Genomic DNA, 19,302 nt, shown 5'->3' with positions numbered 1-19,302 from the left:
AACCAGTTTTTATTTCAAAGGGATGAAAAAGAGCACACGCAGTTAAGGGTCAAACCAACAAATACTGCAGAATGGGAGAACAGACAGAATGAAGAAAAAAGATGAAAAGCCTACAGCAACATAACTATAGAAATAGCTTAGGGTAACCTGAGCAACTCTAAGCTTTATCAAAAAGTGCCTAGTGTTAATAGTAGATCGGGTTTCTGCCCCCATCAACACAGCAAAAATGTAAGGATTTTTTATGTCAAAAAAATTAGGGAGACAAAAATATTTTTATACAAGCTTTATTTACAATGTGGTTTTTACTTTTCATCCTGTTGGAAGCACGTTTTCAAAAGCAGGGTCTTCGGACAAAATGTGAGATGACATCCATCCAAGTGGAAGTGTTTTTTATTATGCTGTCAATCGCAAATATTTAAACCCCATGACACTATCACAGATGTTATGTACAAATTGTCTTTCTATACAAGCAATGTACAACATTGGCAAGAGGTCAGTATTTGCTTTAGGATTTATGGAAAATAAGACAAGGCCCCTTGTTGCTCATGTCAAGTTTAAAACTCTAGGACACTATACATTTATTCTACCAGTGTCTAAAAAATACAGACATGACCTTTTTAATTTGATTTCTGCGTATTGCATTAAATATTTGTCAAACACTGAAGTGATATTACAGTGGAAGTTTCAGAAGCGCACCATTTTTTTTATTTCCTTCTTTATTGTCAAAAATAGTTGAAAGGGCAACAAGTCGGTCCTGCCTGTAATCAGTTACAGGAAATATGCTCAGATAGAAATACAGTGAGGGGCTCAATGGGATGAAAGGAGGAATAATTATTTATAATACAGGTTTACCTTAACTCCAGTTGGAAATTCGTTAGGTCAACCACAATTCGGATGGGTTTATTATATACAAACCAACCTCTGAGGATGGACGGAGAGCAGAGGTCTGTGTACTTTAGGTACAAATTATTCAAACAGGAATATGGTTAATGTCCCATTATACACAAAAATAAGATTCGTATAGAAAAAAAGAAAACCTGAAGACTCAAAGAAAGAAACATCTGCATCCTTAAATGTCATTTCAACACTTGGTTTTGAAAGATACTTTTATTTGATGACCATTTTGCCCGGCTACCAGCATATCAGAATAATCCCACATGTATCTTTAATAAACTTAAAGGTCAATCATAAGCTTGCTGCAAAACATGCTGATGAGAAAAGTAAAATGTCTGTCTTTTTTTTTTTGTTAAAGAGAAAAGAATAATATAATATAACTGCAAACTTATTTGCACAGTGTTTTAAAAAAGGAAAACTTTTTCCTCTAAACACTGTTTGCACAAAAACTTTCACTCTTGACTTTGAGTCAAATGCTTTAAAACTGAAACTCTTCTCCTTCTGTTGCATAAGTTACTTAACAGTATTTTGATCTTACTTACATCCATTGTAACAGTATAAATGGCTATATTATAATACTAACAAATGTTAACACTGCTGTACAAGCAAAAAAGAATAAATAGGCCTTTAGGATAAAATGGTATGGATTACACTAAGAATACACAACAGAAGAAATATGAATAAAACAGGAAAAAGTGAGAAAAGCTCTCATAAGCCAACCTTAGAGTTAAGTTAATGTCTAAATAAAGTTTTTCCCAAACTGAGGTTTTGTTCCTTAAATATTCAATAAATCTCATAAACCATTTAATTTAAATTTAAACAAAAGGCACTCAATTGGAGGATTTAACCATCTCTCTCTTTTAGGATTTAATACTACATATTTTCAGATCCTGGAAATACTTTTCAGCAACATATTTAAAATTAACCCTATAAAATAAAAACTAAAGAAACCAAACAGAAAAAAATAAAAATCACAGAACTGGCAGCAGCACCAAATATCTCTTTAAAAGGAATTTGCCTACAGCGTATCAAATAACACGCCATATTTTGATACTGAAATGCATATTGTTTGTAATTATACCTAAAAAACACCATGAAAGAAAGACCCCTCAGCTTTCGATGGTTTTGAGTTTCCATAAAGGAAGTCGTTAAAAATGAAACTTTTTCTCCCTTTTTTAAACCATTTCACTGATTAGAAAGGCAAAAGATAATTACTTTCATCTGTAAAGGGCTACATTGAAAAGATAATTAAATAAGCTTACATTTTCCTAACATAGAAGGCTTAATGAGAGCTTTTAACTCAAATAAAAGCAAATCTGTAATAAGACTATTGATATAATACACAGTCTACGATCTGCAGCTCATAAAAACAAGGCAACAGAGTAAAGCCCCATAAACTTTTGTTTTGTCCAACACTTGGTGCAGTCAATACTTGCAAATAAAAATAAAAAAAACTTTAAGAATCAGTCCAACAAAGAGGTTGGACATCTTATGTAACACTTTAAAGGGGAGACAAATTATTCCTAAAAATGACATTATTCCTCCCAGTCATGTAAACTCAAACAGATCAGGAGGAATTTGTCGCTGAGGTATCTTGACACAGCCAGCCAATTCTTCCTAAATAATACAAGGAGGGCTTGGTAAACGGTTTGATCCAAAGGAAATAATGCTGCAGTCTGATTGCTTTAGGGTTGTTTGTAACACACTGCATCGTAACAGACTTGTTACACGTAAAAGCACGAGTGGGCGTGTCCATCGGGTGTGACATTGGGGTTAGGGGAGGGAATGGAGGAATGGTGGAGACATTGATGTTAGAACATCAGCAACAAAGGTAACAAAAAAACAAGGAGTTATTTGAAAAAAAGCTGGATTTTTTTTTTTCTGATCCCAAATCATTCGTCAGACTTCCCTGCAGGTTATGACGCGTAACAATGAAGGGGCGTTGTTAGTGCTCATGCTGCTGCAGCTGATAGGGGGACCGCATATTTTGCAGGCTTTAAATAAGGTAAGAGCTCATGCAAACAGTATGCAGGCAGGTTCATGCATCAGGTGCCGCTCGGCCTAGCCAGGCCCACAGTCAGAGCAGGCCAAAGAGGGACTAGGCCAGGCCACACAAGGCTAGGAGCAGCTCAGTGGTGTACCAGTCATGCAGTGATATTGCTGTGGGAGGAGGAGAAAGAGACGTTATAGACAGATGGCAGAGCTGGTTAGCACAAAGAGCAATGTGTCAGAAGAAAATTAAAAGATCTTTTTATGATGTACGTGGGTTAAAGAGTGAAAAAAGGTTTCATAGGCAGACTGATGAAAATAAATAGCTGTGTCTAACTGATGTTGACGGGACGTCTACATTTCTGCCATGGAAAAATAGGTCAGCCTCTGTGATATTCTGAATACTACAGGTTTCATCTACAGTCGCACGGTTCAAACTCAAATGGCTGAAGGTTAATGCTTTCTCATTTCAAAGGGAAGGCCTGCAAAATGATCAATTACACCAACACAGACACAAAAACTATGGCACACAAACACTGTCCTACACAACCCAGAACATGCTGGTAAAGCTCAAGAATCAAACCGGAATCATAACACACATTAACATTTACCAATCTACAGTGCAGGTCAGAGGTTTAAACTCATCATTGGAATGATGAGAGACTGGGAATTGCATACATCATCACAGGCTGCAATATTGCAAATGCAAAAGACTGCTGAGCTGCAATATTAAGTAGGGTATTATTTCCCAAGTGTCAGACATATCAGCTATATATCTGGAGAGTTGGATGGAGTCTCATCTGCCATGACAAACGGGTTGTATATTTATAGCAGATGAAATGCTAAAAGCAACCAGAGTGCTGCTGGCGTTTTATAAAGGGGAAGAAAAATAGTGTCATATGCAGGTTAATTGGAACATTGTCATTTTAGGTCAAAAGTATCGTAATTAAATCAAGTACAGTGCATCCTCAAAGATGTCTCCTCTCCTACACTGTTAAAAATTGAAATTTTTGGTTTGTTTGTTTTTTAAAAATGACAAAAAAATCTATGGTGGAAGCAGTGTCATGCTAAGGGGTTGCTTGGTTCCCAGTGGTTCTTGTCCTATAAAAATAAGAGATCCTAAACATTTTCAAATCGAAAACAACTGGGATTTCTAATGGGACAGTGGTCAAAAACACAGAGTGGGGTTATAACATGGACAACTGCATTGAAGCAAACACTAGTTGAAGTCAATATTTGAAACTTTATGTATTATTTTGACCCAATAAGAAAAGGATGTAATGCAAAATAACTCAAAACTGTGCTCTCTGTTTTATCATTCCACCTTATTTGATTGTACTAAGTCTAAAATGAATTACATTCATTTAGATTATAATACCTCTGACCCGCACTGCATTTAGTTAAGGAATTGCACTTTCCGAAGCCACTTCAAAACCAGTTGAAGTTTTCTCTTTCTTGGAAAAAAAAATTCCCAATTATTGCTCAACTTTCCCAACTATAAATCTACTCCGCAACCTCATTCAGACACTTAAATGAAAAAAATTATTACATATGAAACACGTCTTTCTATCAATCAATGCAATCATGTAAGACCAATTAAGAATGTAGATCACCTAAAATTAAAACAACCTTGCTGCAAATTCCTGAAAGCTACGTCTTTAGATTTGTAACATTATGCAGTCATTCTCTTGTCAATAGCGAATGTCACAGGTAGAGAAGTGCATAAATACTGCATGAAAGGTAGAACTGTTCCTTTTATCAAAAATGACAGTAACTTGGCAAAAAGATGCAAGTCTTCCAAACATATAGGTCAGGATTAGCTGAATGGTAAAGTCCTATTAGTCATTATAAAAAAAAAGTATGCTGGGATTTGAATACGGTAGAAGTCTTGCATCACTGGATGGGAGACCAGGTTAAAATAAGGTTTGGCAGGAAGAAAAAAAAATATGGTGCAAGATTTGGGCGTCCATGCCCTGAATCTTTACCTCATGGATCTGATTGAGAAGAAAAAACAGAAAATCAAAAGGCAGAATCCATTAGTAATAAATGAAAAATGTTGTGCCTCGAAAAAGGGCTTTCCAGTTAGAGATAAGCTCAGAGGATTTCAGAGGCAGCTATTTTTTGTGCCCTGGGGCCATCTACCTTGCGGTAGCTGGCTGGACGTGGCCTGGGTAGGATCGGCGTGTGCTGGTGGCTTGTCTCTGTCGAGCTAGGAAAGACTGGCCGGAACCGGTGTTGGCAAGTCGGTCTTCAGCCGCCTTCTTCTGCATAGACATGCCCTGGTCAGAGGGGAGGGAGAAGGTTATTGGAGTGGTTATAAAACATGAAAAGCATATACTGTGCTTTGCAGGAATATTCATTCTCTTTCAAGTTGAACACATTCTGTCATGTTACAAGCACCACTTTCAATGTATTTTGTTGGTGTTTAATATTGCAAGAAGAAAGTTCATGTTAAAAAAGAAAGAAAGACATTGAAAATCACATTTGGAGTTGACCACGATCTATTTATGGGACAGAGTTAACATGGTAAGGAAAGACAAAATAACATACATGGAAAATACCATATCAGTGACTGAAAATTAACACTGTAAATCACCAAAAAATGGCAGCAGGCCGACAGACACATGTACGGCAAATAAATGGATGAGCCAGTTAGAAACTTCAGGTAATTGTGGAAGAAAAACCTGAGCCTCAGCTGTTTTATTGAGGAAAAAATAGAAATATAAAACAATAATAATAAACTATGTTAAAGGTTATGGTATTAAAAATTAGTGTGAGAAGGTTTCAGCTGCACAAATATTTGTGCACAAGACAAAGCCTTTTTAGATCAGGCTTGTCTCACAATCTGTTGCAGAAAAGCGCCTTCATTTACTCACCTGTTTCTACACTGTGTCTAAAGAAGAGTTTTGCTGCCCTCTACTGTTATTTTAAATGCACTGTTGTTTTTCTTTAATTACTAAAAGTATTTTTCATGTTAAAAACTGTGCAAAAATTAACACAATATAAAAAAAAGAATACCCTTCAATAATGAATACAAATCTACTTAACAAAAAAAACAAAAAAGGGTTTCCAGAAAAGTCTTACCATGTTGTACCAGGCTGAAACGATAAGTTTCTCCTCGTTGTCTCGCTGGATTTTTGTCTTGTCCATTTCCTTCTGTTTAAAGTAAGCAAACAAAACAAAAGTTGAAAATTAAAATTGTAAAAAAAAAAAAATGCACCAGACCTCAATTATTTAATGAACAAGTTATTTAATCTGTAACAAACAGCTCATTTACCTCGAGTGTGTGCAACATTCTCTCCTTTTCTTGCAGCTGGTTTTTCAAGGCCTGAACCTCTGGACCGGAACCCTGGTTCTGCTTTGGGTCCAGCGTCCGAATAACCTGCAAAGACAGCATTCAGACCCCATCTCAGGTTGCTCTTAACTTGAAAACACCAACTAAGTGTAAATGTAGTGATAAAGATTGTTTTATTGCTGAAATTTCACTTACACTCTTTGCTTTTTCTAGATATTTCTTATATCTCTCCTCCATCAGCTTCATCTCTTCATCTTTTTTCTTTAGCGCCTCTTCAAGCTCATCCACTCTTTGGGCTAAGAAGAAAAACAAAGTTTTCTACTCATACCCCACATAAAGGAGGACATTTTAGCAAAGTAAATCAACATGTTGAGGGAGCTGCTGGAAAACACAGATTTTCTTAAATGAAAAAGATCCCAATCTGGACTGCAGATCAAAAGTTTGTTTTTTTCTTCCAATGCTGAAGTTTTCCAAAGTTTTATGAAATTCAGCTTTGTGGGTTTTTCTGTATTCCCGCTGACAAGCAGCAGATATCACATTTCCCCTCCACAGCTCTTAACCTGGCATGGAAATAAAAGTGAAAACAAGGCTTCAAACAAGCAGCATTGAGTCCAAACTCACAGCTAGCATTGCACTTTGGTTCCAATTCATCGATGATAGCATTTTTCTTCAATAACTCGTTGTTCACTTCTTGAAGCTTCTCCCTAAAACAACAAAAGGATTCATAAAAAGTGAGATGTGAAATAAATTAGGTCAGAGAGTTGCTGTGCAAAAAAGTAAAAATGATCTGAGTTATAAATTACTCTATCACTTACACGTGTTCATCATATTTCTTCTTCAAAACCGATGACTGAAATAGAAAAGAAAAAGAATAAATACATGTGCATACATGTAAGCTAACACCCACTATAGTGTAGTCATAAACTATATTCTAAATATGTTAAAAAGTTTTTTATGTTTATTATACAACCCTCCTTTTAAAAGCCTAGATTTAAAAATGTTATTGTATATTATTTTTTATTGTATGTAATTGAGCTTTGAAGTTTTTTTTAAAGATTAACTCATTTGCCATTAAAGGCCAAGTTCGATCCAATTAATTTTAGAAACTCAAAACATAAAAGAGCATTCTGCTTGCTTACATCATCTGCTTTTGAACCCTGTTCCTGAACAGTCTTTTGAAGCTCTTCAACTTGACTCTGCTCCTCCATTAACCGCTGATTGATTAATCTACATAAAGACACGCAGAGAAAATAAAATAAAAAACAGAAAGTGATGCATGAATTCAAACAAACTTAAATACCAAAAGGATTATCTGTTTTTTTCATGTTCATGCCAACCTGTTTTCTGTCTCTAGTTCATTTTTTCTTCTGTTGGCGTCTTCTAGTAGACTCTGCAGCAAGGCGATTTTCTCGTTGTCCGATCCCTCCTGGGCCAGCTTCAGCATTTTGTTTTCATGCTGGAGACGAATCAGATGTTCTCTGTAGAAACCCAGCAAAGGAGACCAATTAGGCCTGACAAACATTTAGCTTCAATTATCTCTAATATAAGCTTATATGGAGATATACATATAGATATGAAAACAACCTAATTTGAAAGTGATAGATTAGGTTATTGTGGTGAATGAAAAATAGTTTGCAAGAGTAATCAAAATCCTTGTTCAGCTAAAAAGAAATCAATAAAGAAAACTACGGTATATAAAAATTGCTAAGTGGGATGACTATGTCTTGGACAAATTAATATAAAATATATTAATCATACAGACAAAAACATTCTCCTGAATGGGAGTTGCTACTGAATGAATTAGAATCAAAGTTGGTTATTGTCATGATAACTGAGCTGTGAAGCAATTTATATACAGAAGGTGGTTAAAAATCAAACCTTGTTTTCAACAACCTATCAGAGACTGTTTATGTTTTAATTATGCAACATAAGTGTGAGACTTAGAGAAAATAAGACAGAAGAATGTAATAAAAGAAAGTCGTTTTGATTAGCTTTTAATCTCTGACTGATTAAACATACTGGATGGTGAGTCAAAGTGACAAACATTTAGCATAAACTGCCTTTTCTCCATACAGCGTGACATAATTGCTGCTCTAAAATATTAACGACAGCTCACAGCCACGCATTTTTAATGCTGTTCACATACAATTTCATAGCCCTTAAAAACATTCTGAAACAAACAAGGACAGGTATAGAGGGGTCAGAGCTTTAAAGCAACGCTGCATCACTTTTAGCCATTAGGGGAATTAGACCTACTGAACTGAAGATTCTCCCAAGGCCTGTTGCTATCTGACAGCAGGCCACTTTGGACCAAGAGATTGAGAAATAATACAGCAATTTGTAAAGACAAGGTCACACTAACTACTATAGATTAAATCCTACACTAAAAAAAACAAACAAACAAAGCTCTGACCTTGTGTCATAAGTTTTACTACCTAAAAACAACTTTTGGCATAGCTAGCTTTCCCGCTTAAATGGTGCTCAGACTGCTGCAAAGCGTCACTCTAGGTCTAATGTCTAATCCAATGATGATCCGACTCTTAAGTAACACAGGCATATTTTTGAGAAGGACAGTTTGCACAGAGTATTAACTGGGAGAAGACATGTAAACTGATCAGGAAAACATTTAACATATCACGAATTAAGTTAATCCTTGGGTCAAAACGTATGCATAACTGCTTTAATAAAAAAGATAAATCTATCGGTGCATCTCTGGCATGAAGCTTTGTAACGATGATAATTTAACCTCATGCTAAGTACTGCTAAAATGTCCACAATCCAAACATTTTAATATCTTCTCAACAAACCAAATGACTCAATCTAGCTGCTTCTTTAAACATCTCTACTGAAGCCTCTTACTTCCATGATGTGTCATTTTCTAATTGTTAAAGAGTTCCCTGAATTTGGATTAAGCTCTTTTCTTCCAAAAGCTGCTTTTCAAAGCTTATCAATTTAAGGGCTTTCTGCATAATGACCGATTGTTTTACGTTCATGAGTGCTCTAAAATCAAAGAAAAAGAAACAGAGACTGTGTAAGTGGCGTGCCTCCCTTAGAGAGCTGTAAACACTTGTTACAAGAGGCTTTAAAAAGAAATCTCTCATTAACCCCAAATGAACAACTGTTATAGAGAAAAAGTCTTGCTGAGAAGCAGCTCAGAATAGAGGGAAACACTTAAGAGTATTGCAGATAATTCTGTTAAACCATAACATTATAATTACCAAGCTGCCTGATAATAATTAAGTTTTCTTCATACAACCAATCAACTTCTGACAATTCAGAACACAGACAGAGCAGCAGAGGATTTAGGACATGAGCTTTATAAAGACAACATTCTCAGACAGAACAGCAGCATATGGGGTGAATGACTAATGAAAAGGCATTAAACAAATCTAAGATTTCACTAAAGGTACTGAAAACTTGCACGGGAAATATTTGCCTGTTCAACCCTTTTAAAGAACTAAAAGTTCTATTGTTAAATATACAGTGAGGAAAAAAAGTATTTGAATATGTTGCTATTTTGCAAGTTCTTCCCCTTAGAAATCATGGAGGGGTCTGAAATTGTCAACCCAGGTGCAGGTCCACTGTGAGACAATCTATAAAAAAAAAATGTAAAAAGATCCAGAAATCATAATGTATGCTTTTTTTTTTTTTAACTATTTATTCTATTTATTTGTATGATACACACAATAGTGGTTGAGACAAGCATCAATTCAAGCCTTGTTTAGTTCGCACAGCCACTTGTAATTAGGAGGAAGCATTTTTTTCATGCAGCCATTTGTTTCCCGAGGCACAGCTGTTAGGATCACACGAATATGTCTGTTTACATTAGTTATGATATAGGAGGATACAGAGAGTCAAGTTGGAAAAAAAAAAAGAACTGGATTGTCTCAAATTATGGACTGCTTCAAACAGCAAACAGGATTTACAGTGAATGAATCACCAAACCATAACAGCATAACATCAACAAGATGGATGCATTTATAACTTTAAACATTCACTTTATACTACTGGAGCAAAAGGCAGAGCCTGTAGCAATGCTCTCCGACACACTGAACAGACCAGTGGCTCTTTGCTCACAGAGTTTCAGCATTTTAGAAAGGTAATCAAGTCTCTTATAACAATGGAAACCTGCTCTTATAAAGTAATCAGAAGTTTGTGTATTTGTATATTTTCTAACTTTCAAACTGGTCCAATGTAAGAACAATATATTCAAAACAATACAAGGACAGCTTTGATTATATTTGGGCATACTGGTATCTGAATGAAAATCAAACATTTCTGGCCACATTTAATGTAATGCTCTGAGATTAGTTTTCCTAATTATAAATATTTAAATGTATTACCATAGATGGTCGTCAAGATAGCAAGTGCAAATTTATGGTTCTGATTATACAGCAAGGTGACCACTCTTATTGTGGATTAGGAAAGGGGGTTTCAAGAAGCAAACTATTACTGTCTGGGATTAGTGAGTCATTCGTATCTGGTTTTCTATTCATACTGCAGATTATTTGATAGAGTAGCTAAGTCACTGAAATATTTAAATGCTAAAGAGAAAACAATAAAGTGTGATTTACTTACCGCATTTCTGGGGTTGTGATCTCAGCAGCCAGTGAATCTGATCCTTCACTGCCACCTAGTGGGAACAAACCTGGCCAAAAATAGAACAGTAGTTAATGTTGTTTTCCAAACCTAGAATAATAGATCTTGTTTTTGTCAAAAAAATCCAAGTTAAGTTAGTTCATCTTTACTTGATGTCAGCTGTCCCTCTTGAGCCTGGACACAGTGTAGTTCCTCAATGGTTTCCTTCAGCGAATCTCTCTCTGTTCTCATGCGCTGTTAAGGGACAGAGTTAAAATATGTGTCAAAAGAAGTTACAATAATGCAACAACTAGAATTACTCGGAAGGAATTTGATTTGCACATAAGTCAAAACAATCTGCATACATCTTTTTCTTTTTGTAGAGAGTCCACTTTCTCTTTTAGGCGTTTGTACTCAAACTCCATCTTGTCTGCCTTTTTGGACTCTTCTGAAAGCCTGTTCTGAAGTTCAACAACCTGAGCATAGATGAGAAGATGCATTCACATTGATATGTGGAAGCAGGGTGACTACAAAAAAAAAGAAATTTAACTACACCGTTATTTTAAAACCTCTCCTGGTCAGGTACCTGTCTCTTATAGCTCTCCAGCTGACCCTTAGTAGCATTAGCCTTTCGAAGCTCTTCCTCCAAGCTGACATTAGTCTGCATCAATCCGGTGTTCTTCTCCTCTTGAAGCTTAATCTGGAACGCAAAGAGAAAAAGCAAGCTAATTTGAGATAGCTGTCTTGAAGGTAACTTTTTAGGCTAAAAATAGGTGATATCAGGCCCCATCATAAAATGTTTAATCGCTTGCCAATGTGTAACTGTACCTGTCTCCTTAGCAGCCCCATGTCCTCCAGTTTTTTCTTGTAGTGCTCCACCATTCCCTCTAATTTGGATACTTTGTCAGATGAGTGTCTAAGAAGGTGGAAAGATATGAGGTAATAAGTTGTGACGTTCAACTGCCACAAAGTATTTACATTACTTGAACCTTCCTATTTCACGTTAAAACTACTAACCTTAATGTTTTTTATTAGGATTTCATGTCAGACCAGCCCTATGCAGGGTATAGTAATGAATCGAAAATACTATTGATTTTATTTTTACATTTTACAAGTAAACAAAGTTTATGACAAAAAAGTTGAATTGTATTCTTAACCTACTCTTTTGGGATGCTGTTATCAGGGCAGGCTTTTAGCTAGCAATGCGTACCGCTGAACATTGTACAGCCTTTACTAAAAAAAATGACAAATTGTGCGCTCTGTTTTCCCTTGGAAACCTGTGTACTGGCATTAAAAAAATGGAAGCAGTAGGCACTTATTTGATGGTGTGCTGTGTGAACACAACAGTGCACTTTATTATTGTTTGAATTAACCTATGAAATATAATATTGAACCGAAAAATGATCGTTATGAAATTTCCACCTCTAGGCAAGTAGACATATTTCCCATAATAAGTAGGGAGGATGGAAACCTTTTTGTTTCACTTCTACAATTAGGATCTATGTTTTGGTCTTTTACAAATCATAACAAAATACAGTATATTGGGTTTTAAGTTGTGATGATTGCACTTTCACTTTTAGTGCAATTATATTTATTACAATCTTACCTGAGGACATCCATCTCATCTTTGAGAGACTGGGCTTCATCGGCCAAAGCTGTGAGTTCTTCATTCTGGGACTTTACATCTAGGAGCTCTTTCTCAAGCTCCTCACAGCGGATCCGGTAGTCGTCTTTTGCTGCCTCCAGCCTGAGAGAATATGTTAAAGTTAATACTTACCCTCAATCAATTCGACTGCTAGTAGTGTGTGTGTGTGTGTGTGTGTGTGTTGCTAGTGTTTGCCTGAAAGATTCTTCTTGTAGCTGCTCCAACTGTGACTGCAGTTGGAGATGTTTTCGTCCAGCAGGACTGTTTACGTCTTCAATAGAGTCAGACTGATGAAGTCTCTCCATCATAAGCTGGTTTTCTGCCAACAGACTGCTCTTCTCTTCTTGCAGAGCAGCTACCTGAGACGGTGAACATGTTGATGAAGCAGCGGGAAAAACCGGACGTATGAAAAACAGGAGAAAGAAAGCAGGGAGTTCAGTGAGGTGAGGTTCAAGCTTGGCCTTTTAAAGATAAATAAAATGTAAACATTTCATGGCATTTAGTTAATTAGGCTCACAATCACTGCGGTATTAGGATTCTATGTCGTCAAGTACACGTCAAACACACATCAATGAGGCAAATCAACAGATTCAAAGACAGTGGGAGGGAAGTACATGGGTTCATGTTTTCTTGTCAGTTTGATAGTCGAGGAATCAAACTCCAAACGAAGCGAAGCAGAAGCTGGTTCTCATCCTTTTCAAACAGCAAAAAGAAACAATGACTGAAACAAAAGCAATATATCGCCTTGCATTTTTATTTTTTCTGTCAAATTATCCATCATGTTTTTATTTACCTGATTTTTTTGACTTTGCCAGGTTCAAATCAATTGATGTTTATAAAAATATAAATTGAACACAATGCTCATCAAAAATACTAAGAAAGCATGATTGATGTTCTTTAAACCATCCATCATTTTTAAATAACTTCGTATGAGTGTTAAATTTTAAATAACCAGCCTACAATATCTTGATGTTTTCATAAAACTAACACCTTTGGCATGTTCATGACTCAACACAATAACATGGCATATTTTCAAAAAGAGAAATAGTTTTAGAAGGTTAGTAAAAAAAAAAAATTAAACCCAGTTTAATTTTACATAGTTTAATCGTTCCATTTTTACATGATTTTGATATGAAGGCTAGGAAAGACAGTTTTTCAGAAAATTTCAACATAATCAATTGTTTGACAAAAAGAAGTTTTAAACAGGAAAATTTTCATTCATTGGCCTGGTTCACTCTACAACCTAAGCCAGGTCTTAAAGACTTACCAAACAAACATATCTAAGATTTAACTTCATACAATAGAATTATTTGAACTAGGCTAAGAAAGGAAAATGCTTGAAGAGTTATTCAGCGATTCAAACACAGCTGGAAGTTAGCAACTAGAAATAAACAAATGCATCGTCTGGATGATATATTTGGCTGATATTAGTTTTTTTTTCTTTTATTGGCATTTACATTTTGGCATGATATTTGCATGTGTTCGCCAATCAAGTCTTGAAATCATGTGAAGTGTTTGCATTGTGCTTCTCCCTCTGCTATTCACTGTTAATGTTTTGTGTAATTTGTCAATACATGGGTATTTTTGTTCAAACTTAGATTTCTGTAACATTTATCATGTAAATGGAGAAAAAGCAATAGCTATTTTAAGAATAGACTCAAAACTATAAGCAATTAGACTGATATCAAAATAATCAACAGACTTAAAAACAAAAACAAAACCGTCAATGGATCCATTTCAATTAGGAGCTATAATTTGAATCCTTCAGATCAAGCCAGAGTCACATGACCAAACAAATACCACATGATCAATCTCCTCCTCTCTACCTGCTGAAACAAAAACAGCAACTACACAGAAACTATTTTTCGGATGCTAATATTGGCCCAGCTTAACTTAATAAACTGCTATCCATAAAAATGACCAACATTGGCTGATAGAGATATTGTCGATACATCACACATCCATAAAGATTGCATCCCCTATATTGACCTAGAATGATGATGACTCTTACATTCAGAAATAAGATGAATGTTTTCAAAATCAGTTAGAGGTTTTTGAATACTGTAACCCCTTCAAATTCTGATATAAATACAAAAAAAGATAAAAATGGTCAAGGCAAAAGAAATATGTTCCTGTAAATCCTTTTATCTTAAAGCAGATAATAAAAGAGTTTTCTAAGAATGTCCCACTTTTATTTTATTTCTGCCTCTCTCCTTTGCCATTTACTGTTGGTACTGGAAAGCATGAAAAACACGGAGGTGAGAGACGCCCAGGATTGTTAGTGCAGGACACCATCCGACACACTGAGACAAAACAGCAGCTGTAGCTGCAAAAAGCACCATGTGTAGATATGTGCACAGAAATTTGCGCACAAACACGTACATGTATGCACATGCTCACACGGTTTGGAGGAGGAAAATCTGGTGCAAGCAGGCTGAAAACAACGCAGGACTACTTGACACGGCACTCATTGTGGATGGAAGGAAGAGGCGAGAGAAAATGAAGTTTGCATTTACCCTCTCTTCTAGCTCATTTAAGTCTAACCTCAGTCTATCACGCTCCTCTTGGGCATGGAGGGCCTTTAAAACAAGCCACACAGTGTTGAAACAGAAAAGAAAGACATTGGAAACTACTTAGAGTCAGGGAAGAAGAAGTAACACTTAACTGTTAAATGTTTTATATAATGTTCTGTTCTTCAATGCTTTATTTATCTGTGTTATAATTCAAAACCTCTAAACTCTACTGATTTTTATTTTTATTTTTTGCAAAGTCATGTCAGTGCTGCAATACGTATTATCGCCTTATACACTGTATTTAACAACCTAAACTATGGTGATGAAAGTGTATTATCATTGTGGCTGCATAAACTGACCTGTAAGTCAAGCTCACGACACCTCTGAGCGATCTCTTCCTTGGTTGCCAAAGCATCATTCAGCTCCTCAACTGTCTTCTTCAACTGAAAACAAGGAAAAAGCTCAAAGATTTGATAAAACTATATTTATGGTGTGATTCATTGCAAATTCAAAATCTGACACACAGTCCTTTCATACATTCTGTCAATAATATGTACTGTTGGAAACGAAAGGCTTAGTCAAGAGGCATAAATCCACAGGAGTCCAAAAAGTCCAAAAGCAAAACTATAGATCATAACATTTACTTAGGGGTAAAATAAATAACACATTTTTGTACACAAATAACGAACTTATCTAGGAATCTAAATTTACCTTAGACTTTAAAGATTTACATAGAGCATCAAGAAACTTTTTTTTATTTTTTTCACCTTCCCTGTTTGAAGCCGAAAGCAGACATTTACATAAAATGGATAAAAGAGTCACTACATTGCATGTATTCTCTAAATGTCAGTCATATTTTTTAATAATGCTTCAAATTCAGGAGTTTCTATACTCTTAAAGGTGTATTGCAGTTTAAAAGTCAGAAATATTTTCTTTTCAATATATGTTACCAATTAGCTGACATGTAAAAGAAGCTTTATCTCCTTTATTCACACTCCACAGGCTCAATAATCAAATAATAATTGCACTAGGGTGTAGGACACTGCACACTTTTGTCCACTGGGCTACTTTGTTAAGTCTCTGCCGCCACTGATGTTTAGCAAAAGGACAAAGCCGACTTTTTCTGAAGATGGATCACAAAAGACCGGCCACATTTGCCACCTCAAACTGAATTACAGACTTAAACCTTTGTCCAGTGCAACAAAAAGAGGCAAATTGGAGTCTAATAAATGACAGAATAACATAATAAATAGTGGGACAGTTTTCAAGTCAGTTCAGATCTTTCTAGGAAATGAAAAGGGATCCACAGTTGGCAATTTTTATGCTAAAGGGGTAAGATGCTAAATTTAAAATAACCTCAATATTTTACTTTCTTACCTCAGATGATATTACAGATCTAAACAAAAGACAGGCTGCAGCTCTTCTTCTCCTTTCCCATATGGTGCATAACACCTCTTACATTTAAAATAGTTCCCACAGGGAGCCAAGCTCTGCAAATATTCTGGAACCTGCACTATGCTCTTTTAAATTACTCAGCTTTTTTCATTGGTCTGTTTGTTTGTTTTTTTAATCAATTCACTTCATAAGACTGTATCATTAAAAAAGGAAGAAAAATGTGTTTAAAAGAGGGTAATACCTCTTAGCAAACAGCTGATCTTATTACCACATAAGATTATCCCTCATTTATCTGGCCTCTAGGACATATAATCAATGTTGGTAATCCTAACTGAACTAAAATAGGAAAAGTTGTATACTATATAATGTCAAAATAGCTTTTAAACAACTTTTTTTTTCTTGCACAAACATAATACATATTCCCTGAGAATATATCTAATTATCAGAGTAGTAGATACAATTATAAAAGTGGAAATGTATAAACCTTACATACCTCTCTGTCCAGATCTACATACGAGTCATTTCCTCCCGGGGTGACTGCAGTCTCTTTACTCATAAGCTGCAGGTGAACAAAACAACCATTGATAACTTATATTTAAAAACACAAAGCAGGGATGAGGCAAATGAATATAAACAATGTTGGACTGGAATTTGAACAAAGGCCTACCTCCTGGATGGCAGTCATGACGACATGCTGCACCGACTCCTCCATCACCATTATGGTCTGGATGTATTCTATACCAAGCAAAACAGCAAAATCAGTCAGACCTGTCTGCACAGAAACAGATAATCAACTGAAACTATAAGCATTATTGTCAGCTGGTTGAATAAGTACCTTGTTTCTGTTCGCAGTTAACGGCACAGCCCAGGATGAGTTGTAACATTCTCCCAAGTTCTGCAGCGTCAGAGTGCTCTCCTATCAAGTTGACATCTGGTAATGTGAAATCATTGATCTGTTGACCTAAGACCTGAAAAGAAAAACCATCAGTCTTTTGCCTAAAACAAAATCAGCCTAACCTTGCATTTTTCTACATTAAAACTTGATTGTTTTAGAAAAGTCTTACCTCCTGGTAGTAGTCCAGAATGCCTTTCAAGATTTTCTTTAGATTGCTGACCTGCATGAACAATTATATTTCTTTATCAAACATTTAAGGACACTGTAGCAGATGCTTATAGTCAATACAGTTATAAACATTACATTAGTTGTATGCTAAATAATTCCACTGGTTTACAATTGAGAATGTGCAATGCCTACCTTTAATCTCCAGTTGTCCCCGACCTCTGGCTTGATTCTGCTAATCCAAGCATCATTGAAATACGATATATCTCTATAAAGGTCAGAGGAAAAAAATGTTAGCATCTGACACAAACACCTTTATGAAGACACAAATGCAAAAAGAAAGATATGCCTTATAATCTAGGTCTCTTAACAAGAGTCGAAAACAATGGGATTCATTCAGAGTTTAAAAGCTTACATTTTCTGAAGGACTTGGGCCATTACTACACCCCCGGTCAAATCTTCTACCGTCTTGCACGGTGCTTCCACTCCGAATGTTTGGATCTGTGTAATGAACAGGCAAACAGAAACCCATGGTAAGGATAAAATGCTACCGAATCAAGAAATGTTACTGATTGCCACAGCAGAATTTGATCTATTTTACACACTATTTTTTTTTATGTCAACTGAAAAAACCCAAATTTCTGTCAAAATACAATTAAGAGAATGTTAATGATACATAGATGTGTGTGTGTAAACAACCGTGTGTCCCTCTGCAGCAAAAAATGCTGCAGAGAGACACTTTAAATGCACTGAGAATTGATAGACTTTAACAAAGAAATTGGGTGCATTATGCACCAATTTCACAATACTGTGATTGCTGACAGGTCGATAATGTTACTGCAAATCCGCTTCAAGCATTTTCTGAATTTTGAGAAGAAATGTCAGCAGTATGCCACCAAGTATTAGGATCCTAGCAGCGGTAAGGAAACAGGTGGAAAATATCAGACCATTTAAAGCAGAGACCTGTTTTAGTGCCAAGAACAACAGGTTAGACCACATGTTGATTTGCCAGTGAAAACAGCTCTTAAAGCAAGATCTTCATGGGAATACAACCCAAGTACTTGCAATTCCTGCCTAATCCCATTTTGCCCGTCCCCTTTACTTACTTCCTCTGTTTTATCACATCAATAAATTTCAGATCCTATTCCTATTTCCACATTACCTCACATGCAATGTCATCACTGTGTTTTACCCTCTGTGGTAGTTTTCTTCAGCTAGTAGGATCCAAGAAGAAAATATGCAGCTAAAACGGATATTATATTCTTCAGTCTAGATGCCAACAGCCAAAGCAGGAGGAAGCCTTTGAATCAGGAATGTTGTAATTCCTACATAAGGAAAACATAAAGCTGGAACTATTAGTTATGAGTCTTTTCTTTCCCATGCTTGGAAAAATAAGAAGCTCTGAAAAGAACATAGGATTTTGTATCTTCCTCATTCATTCCGTTTCTTCAGCTGTAGTATCTATTTTACATAATAAGCCCTCCCAGCTTATTGGCACGGATACAACTTTATATTCTTTAGCCCAACTGTGCTGCATCTGTGTGCCTCATGAAGGAGATCAGCTAATTTTGTAGTAGGCAATGGAGGATTACATTCCATCAGACCTCTCTAAAGGTTTAAAGTAAGAAAATCCCGATCCAATATAAGAAATTAGTACGATATTGGCAGACAATATTGGCCTTCTGTTCTCATCTGTAGAATTTTTCAGTGTAGCAAACACTGTGGCAGATATATTCAAAAATATCCCTGCTGCATTGAAATTCAGGCCGCCACGCCCAATTTTTTATGCGTATCTTCCCTCTGATTCAAACCTGGCGTGCTGTCAAGCTCATTTCCCCACAAACACTAAAATTTATAGAAAAATACACTGAAATTAGACATTACACCAACATGTTAACTTGTAATGGTATAGTGGCCTCTGAAACTGTGTTTT

General features: G+C 35.9%; 1 protein-coding gene across 4 annotated transcripts in view; it reads right to left on the bottom strand.

Moving 5' to 3' along the window:
• Positions 1 to 283: 283 nt before the first annotated feature.
• The window catches only part of hook3 (hook microtubule-tethering protein 3), a 26,220-nt gene continuing 7,201 nt past the window's right edge, over positions 284 to 19,302 (bottom strand). Inside the window, exons 2-25 of one of the 4 annotated variants that reach the window (XM_015398766.1) lie at positions 17,785 to 17,870; positions 17,565 to 17,637; positions 17,374 to 17,424; positions 17,145 to 17,277; positions 16,977 to 17,044; positions 16,803 to 16,868; positions 15,274 to 15,357; positions 12,597 to 12,760; positions 12,363 to 12,503; positions 11,585 to 11,672; positions 11,343 to 11,456; positions 11,122 to 11,232; positions 10,927 to 11,011; positions 10,757 to 10,826; positions 7,516 to 7,656; positions 7,318 to 7,405; positions 6,994 to 7,028; positions 6,800 to 6,882; positions 6,374 to 6,474; positions 6,161 to 6,265; positions 5,968 to 6,039; positions 5,026 to 5,162; positions 4,869 to 4,877; positions 284 to 3,054 (exon numbers count right to left, since the gene is read on the bottom strand). In XM_015398766.1, coding sequence (XP_015254252.1) covers positions 3,039 to 3,054; positions 4,869 to 4,877; positions 5,026 to 5,162; positions 5,968 to 6,039; positions 6,161 to 6,265; positions 6,374 to 6,474; positions 6,800 to 6,882; positions 6,994 to 7,028; positions 7,318 to 7,405; positions 7,516 to 7,656; positions 10,757 to 10,826; positions 10,927 to 11,011; positions 11,122 to 11,232; positions 11,343 to 11,456; positions 11,585 to 11,672; positions 12,363 to 12,503; positions 12,597 to 12,760; positions 15,274 to 15,357; positions 16,803 to 16,868; positions 16,977 to 17,044; positions 17,145 to 17,277; positions 17,374 to 17,424; positions 17,565 to 17,637; positions 17,785 to 17,870 — 2,121 coding nt within the window. In that variant the 3' untranslated portion in view covers positions 284 to 3,038. Of the gene's footprint in view, positions 3,055 to 3,911; positions 4,878 to 5,021; positions 5,163 to 5,967; positions 6,040 to 6,160; positions 6,266 to 6,373; positions 6,475 to 6,799; positions 6,883 to 6,993; positions 7,029 to 7,317; positions 7,406 to 7,515; positions 7,657 to 10,756; positions 10,827 to 10,926; positions 11,012 to 11,121; positions 11,233 to 11,342; positions 11,457 to 11,584; positions 11,673 to 12,362; positions 12,504 to 12,596; positions 12,761 to 15,273; positions 15,358 to 16,802; positions 16,869 to 16,976; positions 17,045 to 17,144; positions 17,278 to 17,373; positions 17,425 to 17,564; positions 17,638 to 17,784; positions 17,871 to 19,302 lie in introns of those variants that run through there. The other 3 variants (XM_015398774.1, XM_015398780.1, XM_015398788.1) reach the window with 3 other exon arrangements.

Source organism: Cyprinodon variegatus, unplaced genomic scaffold (assembly GCF_000732505.1).
Source record: "Cyprinodon variegatus isolate N-32 unplaced genomic scaffold, C_variegatus-1.0 Scaffold29, whole genome shotgun sequence".
Taxonomy (NCBI): Eukaryota; Metazoa; Chordata; class Actinopteri; order Cyprinodontiformes; family Cyprinodontidae; genus Cyprinodon; species Cyprinodon variegatus.
The sequence above is the reverse complement of the archived record's forward strand: the minus strand, read 5'-3'. Positions and strand labels throughout refer to the sequence as shown.